Source organism: Vulpes vulpes, chromosome 14, assembly GCF_048418805.1.
Source record: "Vulpes vulpes isolate BD-2025 chromosome 14, VulVul3, whole genome shotgun sequence".
Lineage (NCBI taxonomy): Eukaryota > Metazoa > Chordata > Mammalia > Carnivora > Canidae > Vulpes > Vulpes vulpes.
Window position 1 is genome coordinate 21002085 of NC_132793.1, and position 25885 is coordinate 21027969.

The window sequence follows — 25885 nt, forward strand, 5'->3', positions numbered from 1 at the left end:
GGATTGAGTCCCACGTCGGGCTCCCTGCATGGAGCCTGCTTCTCCCTCTGCCTGTGTCTCTGCCTCTCTCTCTGTCTCTCATGAATAAATAAATAAAATATATTAAAAAAAAAAAAAAAAACGGTTTCTTGACTGACACCCACTCACCTTGCTTCTCCCTCTGATCTCTTACCAGTTGCAGGAAAGAGTTTTTGTAACAACATCTGCATATCTGTAAAATGGGGCAATTACAAGGTTTGCTCACAGGGTTATATTTTATGGGTCAGCCCTGGGTTATGGGTTTGCTCACTGAGACCCCGGGCAGAGCCCACTGGGCCCAGGGACAAACATCCACTAAAGGAACATGGGTTTACTCCTTGCACTGTGCCACACAGGAATGAAACAAAGGCCAGTTTGGTAGTCGAGATCCAACGGTAGATAAGGAATTTGTTCTAGAAAAAAGACAACAACTGGGGAAGGCAGACAGGCCCCAGGCTCTCCAGGGACCCTCCCTGCTCAGGTCTTATGGCAGGTAAGAAGCACAGAAGGCTGGGGAGCTAGAGACACACAGCTAGGGTGCTGGGGTCCAGGGGCCAGAGGCTGAGTCCCTGGAAGTTTGGCTTTGGTCCCTTCTGACACATGGTGGATCTGCAAGGAAGCTCAATGAAGTGGGGGGAGGGGGTGGTGGCAAGAGGCGTAAGTGGCCTGATGGGTGCATGGATGTTGAGGGGGGCTGAGGGGTGGATGGGAGTGTCAGATCATAGCTTGGCTACCGGAAGAGGTGTGGGTGTACCTGTCTTCGTGGGCCTGTCTGCATGTCTGCACCTGAGTCCGCGTCTGCGTGTGGGTCCCTCTGAGTATGTGCAGGCTCGTGTGTCTATGGGTGCCCCGTTCTGCTTCTGTGTCCACACCCGGTGATGATGTGTCAGTGTCTGTGAGGTCTGTCTGTGAGCTGGGTGCACCTGGACACCTGCTTATCTGTGGGTGGCTCTGGATGGGGACCCAGCCGTGTGTATCTGGCTGTATCAATATCCTGGCGTGTGTCTCTGATTGCATGCGTGTGTGTGTCTGATTCTTTTTTTTTTTTTAAAGTTTTTTTTTAATTTTTATTTATTTATGATAGTCACACACACACACACACACACACACACACACAGAAAGAGAGAGAGAGAGAGAGGAAGAGGGAGAAGCAGGCTCCATGTACCGGGAGCCCGATGTGGGACTCGATCCCGGGTCTCCAGGATCGCGCCCTGGGCCAAAGGCAGGCGCCAAACCGCTGCGCCACCCAGGGATCCCCTGTGTGTCTGATTCTAATCTGACGTTCATGTCACAGTGTCCGTGTGTCGGGGTTTGTCTGTTGTATCTGCTGGGGTGTGTCTGTGTCACTGAGTGTCTACATCCCAATGCCTCTGATTGTGTGTCTGTGTCCCTCTATATCTTCATTTGAGTGAATGTGTGTGTGTACACACACGTGTGTCTTCTGGATCTGGGTTTGATCCATGTCTGTGTATCCAGGTAAGCTGTGTCCTGCTGCAACTCTGTGTCTGTACCTGCATGTGTACATCTCTGTGTCTAAGTGTCTCTATTACCCGAGGTCTGATTATGTGTCCAGGTGTGCCTGTGTGTCCCGGTCTAATTGCATCTCGCTGTCCCCTTGCTGCTCTATCCACTCCCCCAGGGGGCGCCCTTGCCCATCCACTACTCCCTCCCTCCCTCTGGCTCCTGCCCCTGGGGGCACCCTAACTGGCGGAGCGGGGCAGCCGAGAGCTTGGGCCCAGCCTGGGCAAAGGTGGCCCCACCAGGTCCCCGCCTTCGGCGGCGGCCCCGCCCCCTGCCCGCCCAGCGAGGGCTATAAGTTCACATCTCTCCCAGGCTTGCCAGTGCTCGCCTGACAGTGGTCGCACTTGCAGGGTCCAGCCACCAGGCAGAGGAGCCACCGCCACCACCTGACCATGGCCGAGGGTGAGTATGAGGGTCAGCGCCGCCACCACTCGGGCGCCCTGCGCCTGGCCATCCCTCCCCAGTCTCAGTGGTCCTGCCTCTGCCATGGGAGGGGGGTGATAAACACCTGGCGGGGGGGGGGGGGGGGGGGGGGCGCTCAGTCCCTAAGTCCCCAGTTTGGGAGTGACGGGAACGGGAAGGAGGGGCTGGGTGAGAAGCGCCTGGGTCCCAGTCCTGGCCCAGCTTGGGCCCTTACTTTCCCCATCCCCAGGGCAGGATCATTAACCCCTGCCTCCCTGGATCAGATGAGGCAACATGGTGTGTCGTGAACTGTAAAGTACTGGGCAACTGAATCGCTGTCTCTTGTCCTCAGTCAATGAATGAGGCTGGGTCCCTGCTGCGTGCCCGGCGGCACAAAGCTATGTGGAGGGGTCTGGCCCGGCCTCAAAACACTTGGCTTTGGTTAGCTCCTGCCAGCTGGGAGGAGGTGTGCACGTCCTCCCTAGTGGTGTGCAAGCGATGCCTGGCCAACTCCTTGGCCCTGGTGGCCAAAGAAGAGGTTCCAGCACCTGATGGGGACCTGGGCTGAAGGCAGACCTGCTCTCTAAGGTCCCTCCAGCCCTCCGGTTCTGCGACTCTGGTCTTTGGCCACTTGTTGATTCTCAGTTTTCCCTCCTGTAAAATGGATGGCACTGCCAGCTCTTGATATATCTGTGAGAGCCATGAGGAGTGGAGAAGGGGCGTGATTAGTTTCTTACCTGCTCCCCGCCCCCTACACGCACATGCACACGCGCGCACACAAACACACAGGGGCGGGGAGGGATTTCTGCAGTGGAGGTTGTCAGTGCACTAATGCTGCTGGCCCCTGTGGGGTGGCTAACTCTTGGGGCAAGTCCATTTGAAGATGGTCTCTGCACACGGTGGTCCCTGGAAGGAGGTGCAGGAGGGGGGAGAAGGAATGTGAGGAGGGACATCGGGGGGCGGGGGCCATGGAGAAGGGAAAGGAGGGAGGAACCAGGACCTGCCTGACCTGCTGTGTGACCTTGAGTCCCCTCTGTCCCTCTCTGGGATCTGCTCCCCAACATATGGGATTGAAAACCAGCTCAGTGCTGGCTGTAATGGGTGACCTAGGTGGCCACTTGTCTGCACTGCATTTTCCCATCCCTGACCCCAAGAGAGGCTCCGTGAGGCCGGGAGACCCTGGAGGTGCCCGTTCTGATAAGCTACGTGCCCTCTTACCGCCGTGGCTACTTCCTACAGGGGTCCCACTGGCCTGGAAGACCTCGGGTCCTTTCTCAGTGCAGAAATCCTGTGATCTTATTGCTCAGTGTTTTCTGTACCTTTGGAGCTGGGTGTGATTTCGGGAAATCCTTCTTCAGACAATCGCCCAAGAAATCACCCCACCTGCCCCAGCCCAGGAACTGACCATCTCTGTCTGGTCTCCCAAGAGACAGTGGTGGTCTCTTTCCTGCTTAAACTTTCTGGGATAGAAGTTTCCAGAAACAGTGTTTCCCCACCCCAGCAGGGCGGCAGGAAGTTTTCCCTGGAGGCGGGGGACGTCCCACATCTGAACAACACAGGGGTGGAAGGAGGGGAAGGAAAGAGTGGGGGGATGGAGGACAAACCCTGAGCTGTGAATGAGGTGGTTTCCAAGTACAGGATCCCCAACCTACAGCCCTGCATTCAAATCCCAAGGCCTCCGCTTGCCGTGGGACCTCCCTCTGCACCGTGGAGGGGTGCTTGTACCTGTGTGGGCTGTGAGGTGTGAGTGGAGATGAGCCATGTCAGAGCCCTCCCTCAGCAGTCACTGGATGCTCTGGGATATTCCTTGGCAGAAGGCAAGGGACCTGGGTCGATGCCCCGGTGGAAGGACCCAGTTGCTGGGTGACTGTGGGCAAACCGTGCCCCTGGCCTCCGCTGGACCACACACTCTCCAAAGAACCCACAACTCTTCCTAATCGTGACCTTGAGCTGGTCAAGATTTATGAGGTTTGGGCTTCCCTCAGACCTCCACCAACCACCGCCCTGGCCTCCGCCCTGGTCTTCAGCTCCCTCTGAAACTATAAACAGAGCTTTCACATGCCCGACTTGTGCCCTGGGCCGGGCCTTGGGGAAAGGGTGCACAACCTCCTCTCCTAGTCCTCACAGCGGCCTTTTGAGACTTCAGAGGAGGCCCAGAGAGGGAGAGAGACCTGCCCAGGATCACACAGCAGCACAGCAGGATCAAAACGTAGGTCCAGAAGACGCCAAACCCCCGTCATTTTAAAAACCTTTTTATTATGGAGAATGCTGAACATAGATCAAAGTAGAGAGAAGTTTAGAATAGTTTTTTAAAAATCAGGATCCAGGGCAGCCCGGGTGGCTCAGTGGTTTAGCACCGCCTTCGGCTGGGCGCGTGATCCTGGGGCTCCAGGATCGAGTCCCACGCCCGGCTCCCTGCATGGAGCCTGCTTCTCCCTCTGCCTGTGTCCCTGCCTTTCTCTCTCTTTCTCTCTCTCTCTCACTCTCTCCCCCTCTCTGTGTCTCTCATGAATAAATAAATAAAATCTTAAAAAAAAAATTAAGGATCCAGAGGAGGCCCGCACAGCACAGTAAGCCCAAATGTCTCTTTCGTTTCTCTTAAACTATAGTTTCTCCCTTCGACTATGTTTTTCTCCATGCAATTTATTTGTTAAGGAAACCGGCCCCTCCGCCAGTTGTCTCCCAGAGTGTCTCTTTCTGTCGATTGCGTCCCAGCGCTCTGCTGAACACGTTCCTCACTCCGTATTGCCGGTAAATTGAAAATTGAACCTAAAAGGCAGAGCCTGTGCAAATAACCTACGCCAAATACTGTTCCCCACCTCATTTTTTTTAAAAAAAGATTTTATTTATTTATTCATAGAGACAGAGAGAGAGAGAGGCAGAGACACAGGCAGAGGGAGAAGCAGGCATCATACAGAGAGCCCGACGCGGGACTCGATCCAGGGTCTCCAGGATCACGCCCTGGGCTGCAGGCGGCACTAAACCGCTGCGCCACCGGGGCTGCCCCCCCACCTCATTTTTGCCAAAAGAATCCTTCAGTAATACCAGAATAGCTCACCTTGAAGTAAGCATGTGTGACGTGCCAGGCACCGTATACCCAGTGGTTCATGAGGGTCCTGTGGACAAGGGAGCAAAGTGATGCCCAGAAAGTGGACTTGCCCGAGATCACACGGCTGGAAGGTGGCAGAGACCTCTCCCAACACGCCCCAGTGGGCATGACCTTGTGACCTGGTCATGGTCAAGAGTTGGGGATGTGTGGCCCGGCTAGTCCCGGGGAGACAGGGCGGGCTGGGAGATGGGGAGGGGGCAGGCTGGTAGCCATTCTCTAGAGAGGGCTGGCTCCCCGATGGCCCCGGGGGTCCCCACGTCCCGGGAGTCCTGGCATCACAACCGGCTGACCGAGGCCACCCACCATGGCTCACGCCACTCCCACTGTCTCCGTAGATCTGGTTCTCGAGAAATGTGACCTGGAGCTGGAAGCCAATGGCCGTGACCACCACACGGCCGGCCTGTGCCGGGAGAGGCTGGTGGTGCGGCGGGGCCAGCCCTTCTGGCTGACCCTGCACTTCACCGGCCGCAGCTATGAGTCCAGTGTGGACAGCCTCACCTTCAGCGCCGTGACGGGTGAGTAGCTCCACAGCCCCTCGCCTGGCCTGACTTGCTCTGTTCTGGGATTCCCGGCCCCCTGACAGTGGGGCACGCGGCTCCGTTCCTCTGCCCCGCAAGGAGTTCCTAGCAGCCAGCAGCCCCATTTAACGGATGAGGGAGCTGAGGTCCAGAGACTGGAGGGATGATGCCCGGGGCCACGCAGCCTCATAAACAAGAGGGCTGCACACCCGGGTTCCGAAAACCTGTTATCACCAAGGGATGGGGCTCAGCTGCCTACCACAAAGGTCCATCCAGATCCTGCCCGCTCTTCCTCACATCAAAACAGCTTTCCAACAGCTACTTCCCCAAATCCACAGAGCCAGACCAACCCCATTGGGTCCAGGTGGTGGAGAGAACCCAGTTGGCTCCGTCTCTCTGAGGGGAGCATTTCATATTCCTATAGTTCCTTCTCCAAGCCTCAGGGGGCTGCCTCAGGCTGGGGAGCTGACAGACAGACAGACAGACCTGGGCCCTGGTGCAGACTGAACTGCCTACTTGCTGTGTGACGTTGGGCAAGTTGCTAAGCCTCTCCGAGCTTGAGTTTTATCCTATGCAAAGCACTCGTGGTGGAGGGTTGTTAGGGTGGAAGGGCTTGCCATGGGGGGAGGGCCTTGTAGACATTAGCAGCTGTTGCTGCTCTTGCTCCAGGGGGTCCAGGCATGGGTAAAGGGACGTTGAGGCCCCAGCCACCCCATCCACAGATGCCCCATGCCCAGTCTTCTTGAGTTGCCACTCCAGGGAAAGGGGCCTTGAATGCCAAATCTCTGGATTTGGCTTCTACAGGGAACCACTCCCTTGAGGTCAGCTAGGGGCTGCCTGGCTGGGACTCTGCTCAAGGGTGAGAAAGGCCAGTTCTTTCTGAGACCTATGAGGGCACAGAGAGCAGCAAACAGGCTGAGGCCCGTATTTACCTGGCAGCCCTGTGATAAGGCTTATCAATGCGCCTGCAGACTGGCCCTGGATATCCACCCCAGGCCTTTCCTCCCTCCCCTTCCCCTTCTGGCGGGATACACCCACTATCCAGGGGTGCCCCCTCTGACACACAACCAGCACCTTTGGCGCCTTTTTTAACTGACCTAAGGAGCCTCCAGGAACTTCTGATCTTTCTAGTCTCAGTTTCTTTTTCTGTAAAGTGGAAGGTTGTAATGCATAACAGGATACCCTGAGAAGAGCCAGGCTTGGGATGAGGAGAATCACAGCAGCTGTAGAGCACCCACCATATGCATGCTCGTCCTAAATCCTCCCATCTCCGAAGCATAATGAGACCCTGTTTTACCGATGAAAATACTGAGGCTCAGAAAGGTCAACTTACTTGCCCAGGTCACACAGTGAGTGAGGGACAAAGCAGGATTCCACCCCTGGCCTTGGTGTGGGCTGACAGTCCTTTATGAAAGGGAACAGTAGAGGAGCTGCTGGTGGGGGCTACCTGTGACTTCCCACCTTCTTTCTCTTCCCCCACTCTCAAGGCAGCCCCTTTCTTTCTTCTCCTCCATTCATCTAGGCAGGCTGGTGCCAGGTAATTAGGCCCTAGGTTCAGGGTTGGGGTAGGGACAGCTGCTCTTCCCAACCCAGCAACTAATCTCTGTTCTCCAGTGTCCACCGACTTATCTCAAGCCCTAGCCAATCTGCCTGATCACCTCCGCAGCCCTGGCAGGCAGTCTCAGAAGGACTCTATCTCTGCAGGCACACAACTTCCCTGTCTGTGTTACCAAGAACTCCGATGGGCTGGGAAAGCCTGAGGGACAATACCAGGAAGCCAGACCTTTCACCTCAAAGCCTGGCTGCAATTAGCACCCAGCCCCATGCCTAGCCTGGGCACCCTGCTCTTATGCTGGAACATTCTAGCTTGGGATCAGCCTGGCCTACCTCTTTCGAGAAACCGAGGCCCGGAGAGGGGAGAGAGCTGGGGAAGGTCACTCAGCGAGCAGAGTATGTGGCCTGACCCTGCACACTCCGAGGGGCTGTGTGTTTTGTCCAGATAGTTGGGAGACCTGACAGGCTCTGTTATGGGGTACAGACCACAATAGACAAACACTATTCCTATTATGGGAATGAGGGAGGGGGCTAGGGTTGGGAGGGTGAGTGGGGTGGGAATGAGGTCAGCCTGAAGAAATGGGAAGAACTTTTATGAGGTTTATAAGATGGCTTTCCTCTGGAAGTTTCCCTCATCCACTCCCCACTCCCCAACCTCCACCAACCACGGTCTAGGAGAGTCCCCAGGACTCCTCACTCTCCAGGTCATTTAGGCCCAGAGAGGTCCCTGAAGCATCTCCGACCCCACAAAGAATACCATGTGGCATGGCAGCCAGTGAGTATTCGAAACCAGCTTACAGGCACAGTGGTGGGACAAGGGGGACAGCCTGTCCTCATCCCCCCACCCCTTGCCCAGGGCCCTTTAGAAGAAAGGGGTGTGCATGTGTGCAGTTGTCCCAGGATGGGGAGAAAGGGAAATGTGTTTCCTGATCTGTGCTTGACGGTGGTATGTTGACAGTGACAGTGGCCGTGGGCCCTGGCCCCGGCTCTTACCATGGTGACCAGATCATCAATTGTCCAAACAGGGGCATTTCGGAGAATGAAAGAGCACCATCGAGAATTATGCCAGGGCCACAGCTGCGAACTTGGACTGTCCCAGGCAAACTGGGCCATGTGGTCGCCCTGACTTGGTCCCTTTCGGACTCAGTTTCCCTATCTGTAAAGTGATTCAGTTGAAAGAGTTTATTTCTACATTTCATTCCAGTCCTCAAAATCCGTCGTTTAGCCTGAGGATTCTGACTTTTAATAGCAACTTTTGGTGCCACGGAGGAATGCTCACGTACCCTGCATGATTACCATGCTAGTCATTGTCTGGAATGCTTTCTATGAAGTCTCTGCAGGTCCTCTAAACTGTGCTAGGATGTGGGAGTGACGATAACAAACAATAGCTATCATTTATTGAACACTTACTGGGTGCCAGGCACGATGCAATGTACTGCTATCTCTTTAAGCTTTACTGTGACCTTAAGAGGAGGTATTTGTAATTGCCTGTAACTAAGCCCATTTTACAGATGAGGAAGCTGAGGCACAGGGATGCAAAATAGCTTGTCCAGGGTCACAGCCAGCTTCAGACTGAGAATCAGACCTTCCCAGACATGATTTCTAAGCCTATTTTCTTTTTTGATGAGAAAATTGCCAATCAGAGAGGCCTGGTGACTTAGCCCAGGTTACACAGCACTCTGAGTAGGGGAACCAGACCCGAGCTGGCTCTTGGGGGCCCAGTGCTACCCAGATGCCAGGAGCATTTAAAGGCTTACAGCCGACTCCTGGCACCCAGACAGGGCCCTAGAAGCCTGTGTCATGCCTGTTAGTTCAGGGTTATATTTGGGCCTGGGTGTGGGTGGGGCTGGAGGGTTGAGAGGAGGGGGTGGGGTGCAGGGAGGGAACCCCTCAGTGCACAGGCCCCCATATTGTCAGCAGCAGGTGGGCAGAGCTACAGGGAGGGAGACTGAAGAATAAAAATAAACTTTCCTGGGCAGTTGCCCAACCAGGCAGAGAAGGTTCTGTTTCTCCTCTCAGCCACCCAAGTCCAAAGTGGATGACCAGCCCCTCCTTGCCCTCCCATGACTCAGACCCGCCTGCACAGGCAGGGCCTTCCCCCCACCAGAAAAAGCAGAGGAGCTGAAGGCAAGCTCCCTGTCTCACTGGGCCTTCAAGAGCCCTTCGAAGGAGCATGGGCGTGAGAAGCACTGTGGAGGACAGCCCAGAGTCTAGAGACCCGGGCTCAGATGCTAACTTTGCCCTGGGATATCCTTGGGAGACCCTCCTCTTTCTGAGACTCAGTTTTCTTACCTGTACAGGGGGTCTCAGGGGCAGCAGGAAGTGCCAAGGCACTTCATGAAGTGTAAAAGGCTGTGGGGTGGGGGTGGGGGGGTCATGACTCCTCCTTGGAGCTTCCCATGGAGACACGGAGGTCAAAAGCCAGAGGGGACACTGGGGAGACAAACCAGCACCTGACAGATAGGGGCCTCTCAGGCTCCCATGGAGACATCAGAGGAGGACCAAGGTCCTATCCTGCTCAGAGTCTGAGCTTTTGAAAGGAGAAGCTGCACCCTAGCCCATAAAGGACCCAGGTGGGGATGCTCCCCAAGGATTCCTGTTCGTGCCACAGGTAGGCACACTGAGCCCAGAGAAGGGGACGGGCTTGTGTGAGACCCTGCTCCAGGCTAAGCTGTCCCCTCTCCCAGGAGAAATCTGTCTGCTTGGGAACCCGCTGTGTGCCTGGGGCTTTTCACACCTTCTCACAGGACCCCGCAAGGTTGGGGTCCGATCTCCACTTTCTAGATGAGGAAACCAAGTCTCCGGGAGATGAAACCTCTTGCCAAAAGATCCCTCAATGGTCCGCAGCAGGACTAAGCGTCAGAGCCGGACCCCTGGGACCCCCGGCATGGGCCTGGCCCCTGCCAGCCTGGCTCCCTCCCCGCCGGCCACGGCGGGCTCACAGCCACTGCCTTTTGTCTGTCAGGCCCAGACCCCAGCGAGGAAGCCGGGACCAAGGCCCGCTTCTCCCTGTCCAGTGCTGTGGAGGAGGGTGCCTGGACGGCCGTGGTGATGGACCAGCAGGACAGCGTCCTCTCGCTGCAGCTCAGCACCCCGCCTAACGCCCCGGTCGGCCTGTACCGCCTCAGCCTGGAGGCCTCCACCGGCTACCAGGGCTCCAGCTTCGTGCTGGGCCACTTCACTCTGCTCTTCAACAGCTGGTGCCCAGGTGAGCCTAATGATCCACGGGGGGGGGGGGGGGGGGGGGGGGGGGGGGTGTGCAGGGGCGGGGACAGGGCTACACCAGCCATGGGGCACTGAGGGTGGCGGGGAATGAGGCACAAGAGACAACAAGGCGGATTGAGTGAAGCTCCCCTCCATGTAGGACCACGCTCCCATCCCACAAAAGCCCTATAATATGAGTACTCTTCTTACTCCCCTGACACAGGAAGAGACAGGCACTTGGAAGCAAAATGACGTGCCCAAGGCCCCACAGCTCCCAAGGCATCTCGCCCCATGTCTGAGGCCCACGTGTTCCCCTAGCGTTCTGACCTGGGCATGGAGGTGTCTTGGGTTCACAGTTTCCTTCCTGCTCCTGCACAGAGAGGCAGAGAGGCCTTGTGGGTGGGCCCCAGCCTAAGAATGGGGTGTCCCTCCTCGAAGCCCAGGCCCAGCCACAAATTCTGGCCTCTCCAAGTATCAGACAGCCAGCTTCTTGCTGGGCTGCTGCTTTGTTTTTTTCTTCTCCATTTTGGGGCATTTTATAACATAGTTGAGGGGAAATATTTTTTTTATTTTCTCTTCTACATATTTTGGCTTTTATTTTTAATTATAACAGTAAGACATGAGGATGTCCTTTTTATATAAGCTGTAAGTACTGCAGGGAAACAGCCCCCACTTTGACTCTCCTCCTTGGGGAACAGCATTATTAGCTGTCTTAGGGGACTCATCTCCTTAGATTTGATGTGCCTGGAGACATTGCCGCAGTAATGGGTTTCTCTGTCCCTCTTAACCATAAAAGGATCGCACGGTATCCATCAACCCACAACTTATTTCACTTTTCCCTCTACCATACATCCTGGGGATCTTTCCACACTGCTGTACATACACATCTGTTTGTTCATTCATTCATTCTTTCTTTTTTAAAGATTTTTATTTATTCGAGAGAGAGTGTGTGCCCATGAGCAGGGTGGGGGAGGAGCAGAGGGAGCAGGAGAAGCAGGATCCCTGCTGAGCAGGAAGCCCAACAGCCAATGATCCCGGGACCCTGGGATCATGACCTGAACCAAAGGCAGACGCTTAACTGCTTAACTGACTAAGCCACCCAAGCACCCCGACTTCTTTATAAGAGCCCCGAGTGCCCCGAGTGCCCCGTATCTTGCCAGTGTAGACAGTTCATTGATCAGGACTCTACCCAAGGACATGAGGTGGGCCCCAGTGGATCCTCCCAGGAAGGGTATGACATGGAGCACCCTGTTCACATGCCCTGGGGCCACATGGAATGGTTGCTCAGGACAGAGGCGGCCTTGCCGGACCTCGCTGTAGACTTGTTTTGATTTTGTCAATCTGCAGAGCTTACAGGGAGTTGGCAGCCAGGCCCATGGCAGCCCTCCCGGCAGCAGGAAGATGCCAGTGGCCCCCCATTCACCCACACTGCAGGGTTTCGGAGTTCAGGGAACAGGGAGCGAAGTTCTGGGGATAGCCCCTTCCTCTGGCCTTTCCTCCAGCCCTGCCCCATCCTCACCCTGCGGGTTGGCGTGGCTGTCAGCCAAGCAGCACAGTGACTAAAGTGACCCGACATCTCAGGGTGGGAGCGTGGAGGGGGTGTGGAGCTGGCCCTGTGGAGCCAGGAAGCTGGCCTCCCTTGGTGGAGGTGGGGGTGTTGGGTGGGAACTCTGCTGTCCCTTTGGGACCTGCCCCTGAAACGAGATCCTTCTATCTCTGAGCTCAGTAAGGACCGGAAGGAGGACGGGAGTGAGTGCCAATTATGTGTGGGACCTCTGGTCCCCAAGGCCCCCACTTTGACCAGCAGAGCTGGGAGGAGGGCACAGTCCCTAACACCTGGGTCCGGGTGGCGACAACGCTCTCAGCCCCATGACGAAACACCATGAGTTTCCCTTTCTCTTTCGTTCTTTCTTCCACCCTGTCAGCTGACTTATTACTACAGAGTTCATTTTCCAGAAGGCTAATTTTTCTTGCGGTCCTCAGAGCCCCAGCACAGGATGTATAAGACAAAAGTTGCTTGGCCACTTTCACATTTGCCTGTGGGGGCTGCCGATGATGGGGCCTGAGAGAGCGCAGGGTCGACAGAGTCCAGGGCCCCAAGGGGCTGGAGCAGCTGCATTCCAGGCCAGTGGCACAGTATTTTTAGGGACCTGTAAAAATGTTTTGATTTCTTTTAAAATCAGAAGAAAATATGAAAGTTTAGGTCAGAGAATGTTTTAATTTGTAATATTAATATATTTGCCATTATACCAATATAGTATATATATATTTACTTATATATAAGCATATTAAATATTATTAAATATTATTAAATATTTTATTTATATTTATTTATTTATTTGGAACAAAAAATGCACAGGGCCCACCAAAGTCATAATGTAGCTCTAGATGTCCTCTTCCCAGCCTCAGTTTCTTCACCTGTGAAATGGAGATGGTAAAGGCCAGCTTGACCTTTGACTTCCCACCATCTGGCCCCGACTGCCCCAGCCTTCTTTTCTGTGGTCATCAGCCATGGGGAACTAAGTGCCATACTAGCAGCTGTCCCTTTGTGCTCTCTGGTCCTCTGCTTAGAATGTCATCCCACCAGACTCCAAGGATCTAAATTTTAGTCGTTTATTAAGACAGCATTCACCAGCCACCTACTCCAGGGAGCCCTCCCTGACCATCCCTCCTTCCCACCCCAAGCTGGACAAGATCCCACTTCCCCTGAGCCACAGTGACCCTAGTAGGCTTTCTCTCTGCCTTGAATCAAGGTCCTTCTCACACTGGCTCCGGGCTTAACTTGCAAAGCACCTTTCAAATCTGCATCCCATTTTACCCTCAGGAACTCCAGTGAGGGGGGTGGAGAGGTGATCTCTCCAGGGTCCCACAATAAGTGAGCATCAGCTAGGAGATTCCTGACTCCTGGCTGAGTGCTCCTCTATCTCTTGCATTGGCATCGATTTTCCTGCCTGTAAAATGGAGCTTTCAAGGTCCCTTTCTCATAAAGCTCTTGCAGAGGTTAGATGTTAATATACATCAGACACCTACCATAGACAAGTGTTGGAGGAATGGCAGCTACTGGTAATTCTAGCTGAAAACACCTTATCTCATGGATATAGGATTATTAATTAATGATTAGCTTTTCTGATTCAAAGATAGAAGGGCCTCTGAGACTCCAGCCTGGCCTTGGGTTTTGGCACCTTGGCTGCCAAGTCTGTGGGGACCCTGTGCCTTACCAGACCCAGAGCTGAGGCCCCTTCCCTCCCACCCCCAGCGGATGCTGTGTACCTGGACTCAGATGAGGAACGGCGGGAGTATGTGCTCAGCCAGCAGGGCTTCATCTACCAGGGTTCAGTCAAGTTCATCAAAAGCATCCCTTGGAACTTTGGGCAGGTAAGACCACATCCTGTCCTTCCCAACCACTGCAGGCCCATACTGTGTGCTGGGCCCTGGCTCTGAGGTGGTCAAAGCTGCAGAGGTGTGAACTGGTCTCAGAGCTGCCCACCCAATGCTTCCAGGGATTCAAGGGCCCCAAAATGGCTGGAGGAACACAGAGGGTCCAGGCGAAGCCCGAGGTCATACAAGAAAGGGTCACCCTGCCCATCATGGGAATGGCAGCCCCAGATTCTAAGTGGGGAAAGAATTAGGAGAGCTTTGGGGAATTGTGGTGTTAGCGGGTGCTCCAGGAGGGAGAAGGGGAATATGCAAGGCCATGCATCAAAATAATAGAAATGCTAACCAAGTGCTAAGTGTGTGCTGAGAGGAGGTTTTATAGCATTATCTAGATCAATGGTTCTCAAACTCAAATATACGTCAGACTCACCAGAAAAGTATGCTAAAACACAGATCACTGAGTGTCACCCCTAGTTTCTACTTCAGTAGGTCTGGGTGTGGGCTGAGAATTTGCATTTCTTACAGGTTCACATGCTGCTGATCAGTGGTCATACTTTGCGAATCACTGGTTGTATCAGTTAGCTACTGCTGAATAACAAACAAGCCTGAAACTTATAGGCTTAAAATGACAGCCATTTATTATTTCTTACAAATCTACGGGGCAGCCAGGGCATGGCTACCTTAGCTAGGTGGCTCATCTCTGTTCCCTGTGGCTCCTCATCTTCCAGCAAGTCAGCCCAGGCTGGTGGTTCAAATTCAGGATCTTATTTCCTCTGCCATTCAGCCTCCTGGGAATATTCTTGAGACACTGCTGCAAAAACTCATAAAGCAAGAGCTGTCACACTCCTGGTCCTTCCACCTCCTGGTGTGTTGGGGGTTATTGGCCTTCTGGGGTGGGGTTCTGGAGACTTTTCCCAATAGCCCCTGGGTTAAGGTTTCCATAGTCAGGCCTCCAGAGTCCTGCCCTGGGACCACAGGGAAGTCTTCCCTGTATGATGTGGGGCTCTGACCTCAGTTTCCACATCCGAATATTGAGTATACTAATTGCAAAAATATCCGCCCAATCACCTGTAGCCTGCTGTGAGTTATACATGAAATGAGCATGATACCTAAAATATATCACAATGTACATTGGCTCCTAATTCTGAGGCTCTGTATTCTCCTGAGAAATGGAACAAAGCCAGATTCTTTCTTTTATTTCCTGAGTTCCTATTCTGTGTCCAGGCTTGTGTTGGCCAGTGGACACGGCCCTTGCAAATCTTCCGGCCCTTGCAAATCTTCCGGAAGCCATCACAATCCAGGATGATAAGACCTAGAGGAAGGAAATGAAAAACTCCTGATGGGAATCAGGGTGATTCCAGAAATAGGCAAGATCTGAGCTGGGCTATGGAGGAGATGGAAGCACAGTATACTAGGCAAAGGGAATTGCATGAGCAAAAGTTCAGAGGTGGCAAAGTTTACCTTGTAAGAATTCAGCAGCTCAGGGAGCACTTGACGTCTGAAGGAGTCCCGAGAGAGATCAGCAGTGGCCGGGTTGTGAATGTCAGGCCGATGGGAAGAGGGAGCCACAAAAGGACTTAAAGCCATGGAGGGAGACTTGTGATGAAGCCTGGTTTGGGACAAGACCACAGAGGCGGGGAACAGGGAATGGATCACCTTTGAACTTGTCAGATGGGTGGTCCAGAGTAATATGACAAGGAGCGAGGGTTCTACTTTTGATAATGATAACATTTGAGTTGCAAGGATGAGAAGGTATGAGCTATACAGAGAGTGGCAGGAAGAGCATTCCAAGAAAAGGAAAGAGTAAGTGCAAAGGCCCTGGGGCAATGAGTGGTGATAATGAGGTCAGAAATGATAATAAGGTCAGAAATGAGGTGGGACACAGATTGTGAAAGGCCTTGCAGGTCAAAGGGAAAAGTCTAGATTTTAATCTGGGTGCAGTGGAAAGAGAGGAGCAATATATATAATTTCCCTCAGTTCCCATCAGAGCAGTGTGTCAGGGTGGGGGGTGAGGGAGGAGAGGATTCTCATCAGCTGTGTAGGATGAGTCAGGCCTTAGGAGAAATGAGATAACTGGCAGAGAGAGGTGGGAAAGGGGCAGTGGAAGGGCCTGAGGTGACTCTGAGGAGAGGGAAGCCCCAGGGACACTGGGTTCTACTCCAGATTCCCAGGACCCCCAGCCCCCAGCTGGCCCTGAATGCAGGTATATCCCTTCCTCTTTCTCACAGACTCAGTCATCTGTCCCATCCCACCCCATCCTGGCCAGACAAAGCTGGCATCACAGAAATGTGGCAGACCCAGAACAGGGAGGATCTACAGCCGCAGGGCTTCAGGGCAGGCTTCCTGGAGGAGGTGACTTCTAATTTCCCTCATCCTTCTCTTGTTTCCACCAACACAGTTTGAAGATGGAATCCTGGACATCTGCTTGATGATCCTGGACAGGAACCCCAAGTTCCTGAAGAATGCCTGCCGTGACTGCTCCAGGCGCAGCAATCCTATATACGTGGGCCGGGTGGTGAGCGCCATGGTAAGCGAGTGGCTGGGCCCATGATGGGCCCCCATAGGCTCCCCTCTTCCTGGGATGATGGAGGCTGCACTCCGCACTGGGCTTAGTGGGGGGACCCAGGGGATGAAGAAGTCTCAGCTAAGACAGCTTGTATTTGGAAAGACAAAATTTACAGAAATAAGGGTAATGTCATGTGGTCCCTAAAAGCAACTCATCCATTCATTCACTCATTCAACACATATTTATCAGATGCCACGTGTCCTAGGCACTGGGGATACAGCTGGGTATAAGACGTGTATGGTCTCTAACTTCAGAGAGCTTGTATTCTCGTGGGTGGGCGGGAGGAGGCAGACATGAACTGAGATACCACGTGCATGAGTCACAGAGATGATGATTGATGCAAGTGCTGAAGGAAGCTGGAGGTGTGAGGGTGTCTATCTGTCTAACTTTAGTCAGGGGCGGGGCAGGAGGCGGGGACCTCCCTAAGTGATGATCCCTATGCTGATAGAGTAAATAGGAGAAGAGCATTCCAGGGAGGGGAGTAGGTTGTGCAAAGGCCCTGAGGAAGGAAGGAATTTGGCAGGTTTGAGGAGGAGAAAGGAGGCTGGCGTGGCTGGAGTGGAGTGAACGAGGGGAAGTGGGGTGCAGGAGGTGGGCCCGGGTTGGATCCCGCAGGCCTCATCGGCCACCATCGGCCACCATCGGGAGGCTGGATTTAATTCTCAAGGCAATGGGAGTTTGAGGGGAACAACACGATGTGGTCAGGGGCCAGAGTGAGTCTTGGTAAAACTCTGATCACATTCTGTCAGTCTCCTGCCACCCTACAGACCAATTCACATCTCCAGCATCACCTTCACGACCTTGACCCCTCTTCACTTCCTCCCTTCCCCTTCTCTCTCCCACACCCTGGACTCCAGCCCCAACCATCTCCCACATACCAGTCTGTCACACCTTAGGATCTTTGCATGGGCTGTTCCCTCTCCTAAATTCCTTTCCTTGCCTTTCACCATGCACTGAGCTCACAGCACCTGCTCCCCAGGCTGGGCCCCTCTGATGTCCGTCTGCTTGCAGGTCAACTGCAACGATGACCAGGGTGTGCTGCTGGGACGCTGGGACAACAATTATAAGGACGGCATTAGCCCCATGTTCTGGATCGGCAGCGTGGACATCCTGCGGCGCTGGAAGACCTCTGGCTGCCAGCATGTCAAGTATGGCCAGTGCTGGGTCTTCGCTGCTGTGGCCTGCACAGGTGAGCTCATGCTGGACGTGGGGAGGACCTGGAACCTGCTCACAGCCTCCCTGAGCCCTGTGAGGAGGGCAGGAAGAGCACTCGAGGGAATCAGGAACCCTCAGCTCTGGTCCTGCTTCTGCCTCCAATGCCACCAATGTACTACGTGGCCTGGAGTTGGCAGCTGTCCCTCTCTGGTCCTTTTTCCAACAATTACCCTGCAGGTGGTTATTAGGATCGAGGGACGTCACTGGGGAGGCAGCCTGGGCACAGGGTTGAGAAGATGAGCTTTGGAGCCGGGCTCACCTGAATTAAAAATCCCCAGTAACACTCACCTGCTCTGTGACCTTGAGCAAATGACTTCCTTCTGAACCTTGGTTTCCTTGTCTGTAAAAAGGGGACAATAGGATCTCCCTCCTAGGGCGGGTTGATAGAAAGCTGCTCGGCCCACAATTTAGCCCAGTGTAGCTCTAAGTAAATAGCAGCTCTTAGTAGCAACTCAATAATAACAGCCATATCGATGTCAAGAAAGAGAAAACACTTTCTAAAATGCAGATGAGGAAAGAGAAAGCAATTTAGAACCAAAATGTAAAATAAGTATTTACAGAGTCTTAAAAAAATTCGAGTTCAGAAAATGTTGAAGATTGTTCCAGGTTGGTGATGGTGCTTATGAGAATGGGTCTGTATCCCGTACCAGTTAAAAACATAGACTCTGGGGTCGAGGCCTGAATCCCAATCCCAGCTCTGCTTCTTACCAGCTGAGTCCTTGGGTAATCACTGGGCTTCTCCGAGCCTCAGCTCCGTTACACTGAACCCGATGTAGTGACGGTGTATCCTGGGGCGGTTGTGAGGATAATGCAGGAAGTGCTGGAAATGATTTCAGGCACCCAACAGCAAATACTTGTTTCATGCTGCTAGATTATTCTTATTACGATTATGACTACTGCTATTATTATTTATTAGGCTCAGGAAATCTAAGAGGCTGGTCCTGGTTTGAAGCTTCTCTGACTCCACGACCAGGGCCCAGGCCCAGAGAAGGGTGTCAGGGCATCCCAGGGCTGTCCTCCGCACCAGCAGTCTGCACAGGGCGGTGCGGCCCGGGCTCCCAGCTGGGCTGTCTCTGCTCCCCCTTCGCCATGGCCAGACCACCCATGCCTGTCCGCTTCTGGGATCCATGCATTCCCTTTTCTTGTGCAAACTTCCCCAGACCCCTTCCTCTGAGGGGTCTGAAATGCCCTTCTCAGAGAACCCCATGGGTTTTCTGGAAACACACCACCATCTGCGGCCTGGGTCCCCAAGCCCACCTGCAGACGCCTCCCTCCTCCCAAGGCTGTGACCTCTGGAGGTCCTGCTCCAGACCGCTCTCTCCCCGAGGCCAGGGCTGAGTCTGGGTCCCTTGCAGCCTTCTCCCAGCCCGGTGTGTGAGAGAGCCAGGGAAAACTGGCTCAGGGGAGCAGGCCCCCGGGGCTTCTCCAAGGTGCTGCATGCTGGACTGGTCCAGGGACTCTGGTGTCCGGCTGCCTGGTTTTAGTCCCAGCTCTGTCGCCAGCCCCTGCATGAACTTGGGCGAGAGAACTGGTGTCTCCAAATCTGTATCCTCATCTATAAGTGGCCATTGATGACTGACCTAATTCACAGGGCGCTCTCAGGACGCAGGGAGATGTCACTTAGCAGTCTCTGCTTCAAGTTAGGCTTGCGTTTGCAGGTTCCCAGGGGAAGCTGGGATTCCTCAGCTGGATCCTGGAGCATTTTTTGGAATGTCCAAGAGTCAGCCAGCGGTGACTACAGAGACATCTGCAGTGGCAGGCACCACGCCACTCTTTGCACTTCCTCCCTGGGCACGGGGTAGACCAGACTGCCTACACCCCACAGCCTCTCTGAATCACCACCACATCCCCCCCACTCCCAACTGCTATTATTAGCTCCTCTTAGAGGAGGAAATGGAGGCTCAGAGAGGGGAAGTGGTTGCCCAAGGTCATATAGCTGGGGAGCAGCACAGCCAGGCTTGAAATCAGGTGTCTCCGGTTCTGGGGCAGCATCCTGGCCTCAGCCTATGATGATGAGGCCTCTGGGGGCACCATCTCTAGGACAGGGGTGATGTCTTGGTCCTCAGGCAGCAGGGACAGGCCTTCCCACACCTGGTCTGTATGCTGAGGCCTGTCATGTCCTGGGGCAAGGCCTGGGGTCAGGACACCAGCCCCTGCTACAGGCGGCAGACCGTCTACTGCGTGCGCCACAGGGAAGCAACGAAGCAGGAGGTGGAGGACCAACCCTGTCCCTCCTCCCCTCTCTCAGGGGCCCTCGTGTCTCCTGGCCAGAATCCAGGGCAAAGGCTACACACACATGCTCTCTCCACCCGCCTTCCCCAAGACTTAATCTCAATCAAAACTAAAAGACAAAAGTCCCACAGGTCACATTCAGCAGGGCTCTTCTTCTCACTTTTGAAACAAGATATTTATTTCCTTTATCACACCCTGAGAATGTGTTACTTTCACAAAACACTCAAAAAGCACATTAAAAAAGCGGGGAGTGAAAAAGTATCCCAATGCCACTATTGGAGCACCCCACTATTCAGGCCCGGATCGTGCCCGGGGCTTCCCTCCCTCCCCGGAGGTCTGTAGGCGCCAGCTGCTGTCCTGCCTCGTTTTCCTCTGTCACTGTGACCCCTGTAAGCTGTGCTCTGGCGTGAGTGCAGGGCCCTCCACGTTCACGGGGGTGCCCCAGCACGACTGCCGGCCCCACGTGTACCACGACCTTATGTGGTAGAGGAGGAAACAAGGCCCAGAGGGGGCGAGGGGCCAGTCCCAGAGCCCACAGGCCAAAGCTGCCAGGGCTTGCACGGAAGCCCCCGACCCTTGTTCCCTTTTCTGCATGTTCCACTGTTGGCTCCTTGTCCTGAATCTCTACCATTCTTTCTCTCCTTCCTTCATCCCCTTCTTCCTCCCCTTCTCTCTACGTCATCCACCCCTTCATCCATTTGACAAATTAGTCTATGCCAGGCCTGTGCTGGGCTCTGGGCATATAAAGGAAGGCAGATCCCTCATTGCCCTTGGAGGACAAATTAAAGGATCCCTCACGTGCCCCTACACTGAGCATAATGATGAATCCCCACTCTTGCTATGAATGCAAATGATGGAGCAATCTAAACCTGGTGGGCAGCCTTCCAGGCTGAGGGAATAGCATATGCCAATGGCCTGTGGCTGGCAGGAGAGTAGAGTGTTGGAGGAGCAGCGGGTGTGGCTGGAGCAAAGTGCCCAGGAGATGGTCTGGAGCCAAATACTGTGGGGCCAAGGGCCATAGCCAGAGGTCAGGCCTTGACCCCAAGGGCCACCGGGAGCCATGGAAGGTTTAGCAGAGGAGCATTGATGTCAGTCTTGCATTTTGGGGGTCTTCTTTTTTAGCTGTGATGTGAGGAGGCAGAGTGGACATGGAGTGACCAGTGAGGTGGGCACCATCCCCTTACCTGGATGGTGTAATGGGTACAGTGCTGCCCTGGATACAGGTGGGCAGGTGGATGCCCAGAGCAGGGCAGATGTCTCCAGATCCTCATCCTCTAATTCCTCTCTCCATCCTGTCCTCTCCCCAACCCCCAGTGCTGCGGTGCCTCGGCATCCCCACCCGAGTGGTGACCAACTTTAACTCGGCGCATGACCAGAACAGCAACCTGCTCATCGAGTATGTCTACAACAAGTCTGGGGAGATCCAGAAGGAGAAAAGCGAGATGATCTGGTGAGCTGGGGCCTACTGGGGAGGGTCTCCTGGAAGGGACACCTAAGAAGACTTCTCAGAGGAGGCCACTTTTGAACTGGGGTTAAAAGTTGAACAGTATTTGGACAAGGGGGACAGGGCCCAGGGAGGGCTCTCCAGGTAGGAGCCACAGCATGAGCAAAGGAGGGAAAGTCAACACACAATGCATGAAAAAGCATCAGGTGAATGATTTTTCGGGAGTCTGGAATGCCAGGTTAGGGGGTCTGGGCTTGATGCCACAGGTGACAGGTTGTCACCAAACGCTTCAAACTGAGAGAGAGACACTGATGACACTGGCAGGAGGTGAGAAGGGGAGAGACTGCAGGTGAGGGGCTGGGGTGTGGTCCAAGGAGGCCATGACGAGGCCTGAACACGTGAGCTAGAAAAGAAGGAACAGCTCAGAAGGGAGGAAGACTCATCAGCTGGACTCAAGAAGCCACTGAACGGTGGGGGGCTGTGGGAGAGGCACTGACAGTGACTCCCGGGGTAGGAGTGAGCAGCTGGCAAGGGCCCAGGGGAGGAAGAACAAGGAAAAGCGTTGGGGACATGCTGGGCTGAGCCCAGGCCAGGCGAGTCTGGACTGCCCATGGGAGGTGACAGGGAAAGTCTGAGTGTGAGTCCTCGCTTCATTTCTCCAACAGGAACTACCACTGCTGGGTGGAGTCATGGATGAGCAGGCCGGACCTGCAGCCTGGCTATGAGGGGTGGCAGGCCCTGGACCCCACGCCCCAGGAGAAGAGCGAAGGTGGGTATGCGTGGCCCCCTTCCCTAGGCGGAAAAGCCAAGCCTTGGAGAGAACTCCCCGACAGTGCCTCAGCCGGGGGTAGCAGAGCCAGGGTTCTAACCCCAGTCCCGCTGGCTCCAGAGACCACTGACGGGTCTGCACAAGTGTGGGGGTCCTCTCCGACAGTGTGCGATCCCCTTCTTTATCATTTGAAAAGTAATTCACATTGTGGAAAACAGAAAATATGGAGAAGTGCAAAGAAAAAAATCAAATAACACCTTCGTCCTCTCCCCCCGCCAAAAGAAATAGTAACATTCACACACATTAACATTCACACCCATTCCAGTCATTTCCTATTATATATTTGTATGTGTGTGCAGGAGAGACAGAGACAGAGAGGGAGAAAGCAACAGAGACAGAGAGAAGGGGAGAAAAAGACAGAGAGAGAGAGACCTGGAGGGAGGGAGGGAGACAGAACACGAAGGCAAAACTGGGTGAAACCAAATGGATCCTTTCTCAGAATAATATTTTTAAATGCAGAGAATATATTACCTAGGGTAACGAAGAAAACTATTTACACTGAAACATGTTTATCAAAATTTCTTAAAAATAAATTTATGGTATAATAACATATGCTTTTCATAACAAGATCTAGCGGTAGAGATAGTAAGTTCCATAATGTGCTGGTACAGATGCATACAGGCGGCATTTCCAGTTATCTATGACAACCAAAGTGATATATAAATGTCTGTGTTGCTTATGGGTGACAAGTCATAAGTGTGCCTAAGACTAGGGTTTGTCTGCTTTCACAATCAAAAGATGTGTTATCAAATTTCAGTGAAGACAAAGATGTAATGTTTTTCCATCCAAGTACATGGACTCCTGAATTTTATTTGCAGCACTTTGGGGGTCCTTGGTCCCTGCGTTAAGATCTCCGGCTGCACGTGGCCTTTTGCCTCTTGGCCCCGTCACTTCTCCATATGTCATTGGCATTTCTCTATCACGTAGTTTTCTGTGATTTTAATTTTATTTTTTATTTACAAACAATTTTTTAAAGATTTTATTATTTAGTCATGAGAGACACAAAGAGAGAGGCAGAGACACAGGCAGAGGGAGAAGCAGGCTCCCTGTGTGGGGGGGAACCCAAATGCAGGACTTGAACCCAGGACCCCCGGATCACACCCTGAGCCAAAGGTAGAGGCTCAACCACTGAGCCACCCAGGTGCCCCTGGAGTCTCCATTCTTAAGTTGTACTTTCTGCTGCCTTCCTAGAAATGGGTCCCCGAGATTGCTACATTGTGGTTGAAATGTGGAAGGTCACCCTCCCCTCAGCCCAGACTCGAGACTCTCTTCTTACCCCCAACCAGGGACATACTGCTGTGGCCCGGTCCCGGTGCGTGCCATCAAGGAGGGTGATCTGAGTACCAAGTACGACGCGGCTTTTGTCTTCGCCGAGGTCAACGCCGACGTGGTGAACTGGATCCAGCAGGACGATGGGTCCTTGTGCAAGTCCACCAACAACTCCCAGGCCGTGGGGATGAAGATCAGCACTAAGAGCGTGGGCCGTGATGAGCGGGAGGACATCACCCACAACTACAAGTACCCGGAGGGTAGGTGCCCCGCTGCCCAGAGCCTTGGCCACCGCCTCGCAGAGAGGCAGCGGCTCGGACCACGCGGCAGGCTCCGGAGCGCGCGCGGGCGTGCGTGTTTGCTTTGGCAGCCCACGTGCAATAAGGAGCTGCGGGCTACTCTCCGTTTTTTTTCTTAGAAAAGAAGCATCCTGGGAGGCAGTAGTACAGGAGTATTCGTTTAAGAAAAGAATTCTGTATTCCATAGAAGGATTCCACTGGTTTTTTTTTAAACCTTGCTTTTTTGGCTGGCTTGACTTGTATACCACTGAAGGGATGACAGTCCCGTAGCAGAGGCGTGCATCGGAACAGAAAAAGGAATGATGTCTGTGTCGTTTATTAAGGGTATTTGTCGTAGCGGCACCTATAATACAGCTGAAGATGGGCAATCCCACCCCCATCACCCCGCCCCACCCCCTTTTTTTTATTGCAACATATTTGGACTAGAGTGGCTTGGAAGTCCAGAGGGGCCGGTCCTGGAAGACAGATTCCAGAAACCCTATTGTGTTTATCCGTGCAGTATTTCACACACAGCTGGGGAGGTGAGCCGAAGATGGATGGGGCAGGAGAAGAGAAATAGAGCAAGAGCAGCTTAATCACGTAGCTTCAATCAGATACAGAGACGAAGCCGCTAGCTGCTTTTTGCATCTTCTGTTAAATCAGGAGAGGGAAGAAAGGATAAGGCTTATTTCCTAAATTGTTTTTGAGCACAACCAACAGTGCAATACAGTAGATGTTTTCGAACCATCTGTGATCACAGGGGGAGCTCACAGAGGGGCCTAAGGAACCATCACCCCCACCCCTTTCTCTGACTCCCACTGACTCACCGGGGCCGACTGGTGCCTGGGTAACAGGTGGCCATGCTCTAGCCAGAAGGGAGACAATGGAAGGAACAGGTGCTCCCCCACTGGCTTCTGAAAGGTCTAGAGCTGATGGTTTGATGGGAGAAGTAGCGGCGTACCCAGCAACACGGGGGAAGAAACGAAAAGGAGGAGAGGCAAGAGATAAATGGGACACAAAGGAGGGGAGCTCCACAGGTAGGGAAGAGGAAGAAAAATATTTCAGGTAGAAGTAATCCCTGAGCAAATGCTGGGAGGTGAGAAAGTTTGCCTTGTATCGGTGTTTACTATCCACCCAGGCTTTGGATACGACATAAAGGTAAGTAAAATACAGTCTTAAGTCTTTGAGTGGCTCCAAAGTGTGAGTACGTAAACAGGAAACAATTTGGCTAAATAAAAGCATGATAGGCAAGAGGCACCCGTGAAACTCCAGAAGACATTGTGACTCATTTTCTCCTAGGGCTGGAGTGATCAGAGAAGTCTTCCTGGAGGAGGGGGTATCATTGAGTGAGGGTCTTGAGGAATATAGGAGTTTACTTGGGGAAAGTAAATAAAATATTCTTTCGTTTTCCTTTAGAGGAGGGGCTCCTGTAGAGGTGCCCAGAGTCACTGGGGCTCTGAAAAGCCAGCTTGCCCTGCCCCAGCCTCGTTACCCTTGGTCCCTATTTTTGCCGTAACGGAACTCTCTTCCCCATCCTCACAGGGTCCCCGGAGGAGAGAGAAGCCTTCAGAAAGGCCAACCACCTGAACAAACTGACTGAAAAAGAGGAGACTGGGTTGGCCATGCGGATCCGCGTGAGTGAGAGCATGAGCATGGGCAGTGACTTTGACGTCTTTGCCTACATCAACAACAACACGTCCGAGAGCCACACCTGCCGCCTCCTGCTCCATGCCCGCACCGTCAGCTACAACGGGATCCTGGGGCCCGAGTGTGGCACCAAGGACCTGCTCAATCTTTCCCTGGAGCCCTTTTCCGGTAAGGCCTTGTGTTCCTGGAGCAGTTACTGACTGTCAACCGACGATGTGCTAGGTAGTGTCCTGGGCGCTTGGCATGTGCAGTTCACCTCACAGATGTTTCTGTGGCACTTCCTCTGGGCCAGGCCCTGCCTAAGTCCTTTATAATGAGCAACCCATTTAATTCTTACAACAAAAAGTGGGAGGTAGATTCTTTTGTTGCCCCATTTTCCAGATGAGAAGACTGAGCACAGAGAGGTGAAGGAACTTTCCCAAGGCCACACAGCTAGGAAGTGACAGGACTGTGACTTGAACCCATACTCTGAGCAACTATTCTGTTTTGGTCCACGTCATCTTCATGGGACCTCAGACTGCTTTCCTGGACTCTCTCCTGCCCGCTCCCAGCTAATTCCTCTCCTCTGGCTCCCTGCAAGGCCCCTGCAAGAGCCTCTCCTGTTCCTCTGGCAGTTCTCAGCCTCAGAGAGAAGAGGGCTTCCTGGTCAGAAACCTGCACTCACGTCCCCTTGGTGTCTTTCCCTGCCTGGCTGGTTCATGGCA

At 53.5% G+C, this 25885-nt stretch overlaps 1 protein-coding gene across 1 annotated transcript in view; it reads left to right on the forward strand.

The window, feature by feature from the left end:
- The first annotated feature begins 1681 nt into the window (after nucleotides 1-1681).
- TGM2 (transglutaminase 2) overlaps nucleotides 1682-25885 on the forward strand; it is a 31676-nt gene continuing 7472 nt past the window's right edge. Inside the window, exons 1-10 of the mRNA XM_026009687.2 lie at nucleotides 1682-1941; nucleotides 5386-5565; nucleotides 10088-10330; nucleotides 13583-13701; nucleotides 16100-16228; nucleotides 17279-17456; nucleotides 21029-21164; nucleotides 21824-21927; nucleotides 23274-23516; nucleotides 25077-25349. Of these exons, the coding sequence (XP_025865472.1) occupies nucleotides 1932-1941; nucleotides 5386-5565; nucleotides 10088-10330; nucleotides 13583-13701; nucleotides 16100-16228; nucleotides 17279-17456; nucleotides 21029-21164; nucleotides 21824-21927; nucleotides 23274-23516; nucleotides 25077-25349 (1615 nt within the window). The 5' untranslated portion in view covers nucleotides 1682-1931. The remainder of the gene's footprint in view (nucleotides 1942-5385; nucleotides 5566-10087; nucleotides 10331-13582; nucleotides 13702-16099; nucleotides 16229-17278; nucleotides 17457-21028; nucleotides 21165-21823; nucleotides 21928-23273; nucleotides 23517-25076; nucleotides 25350-25885) is intronic.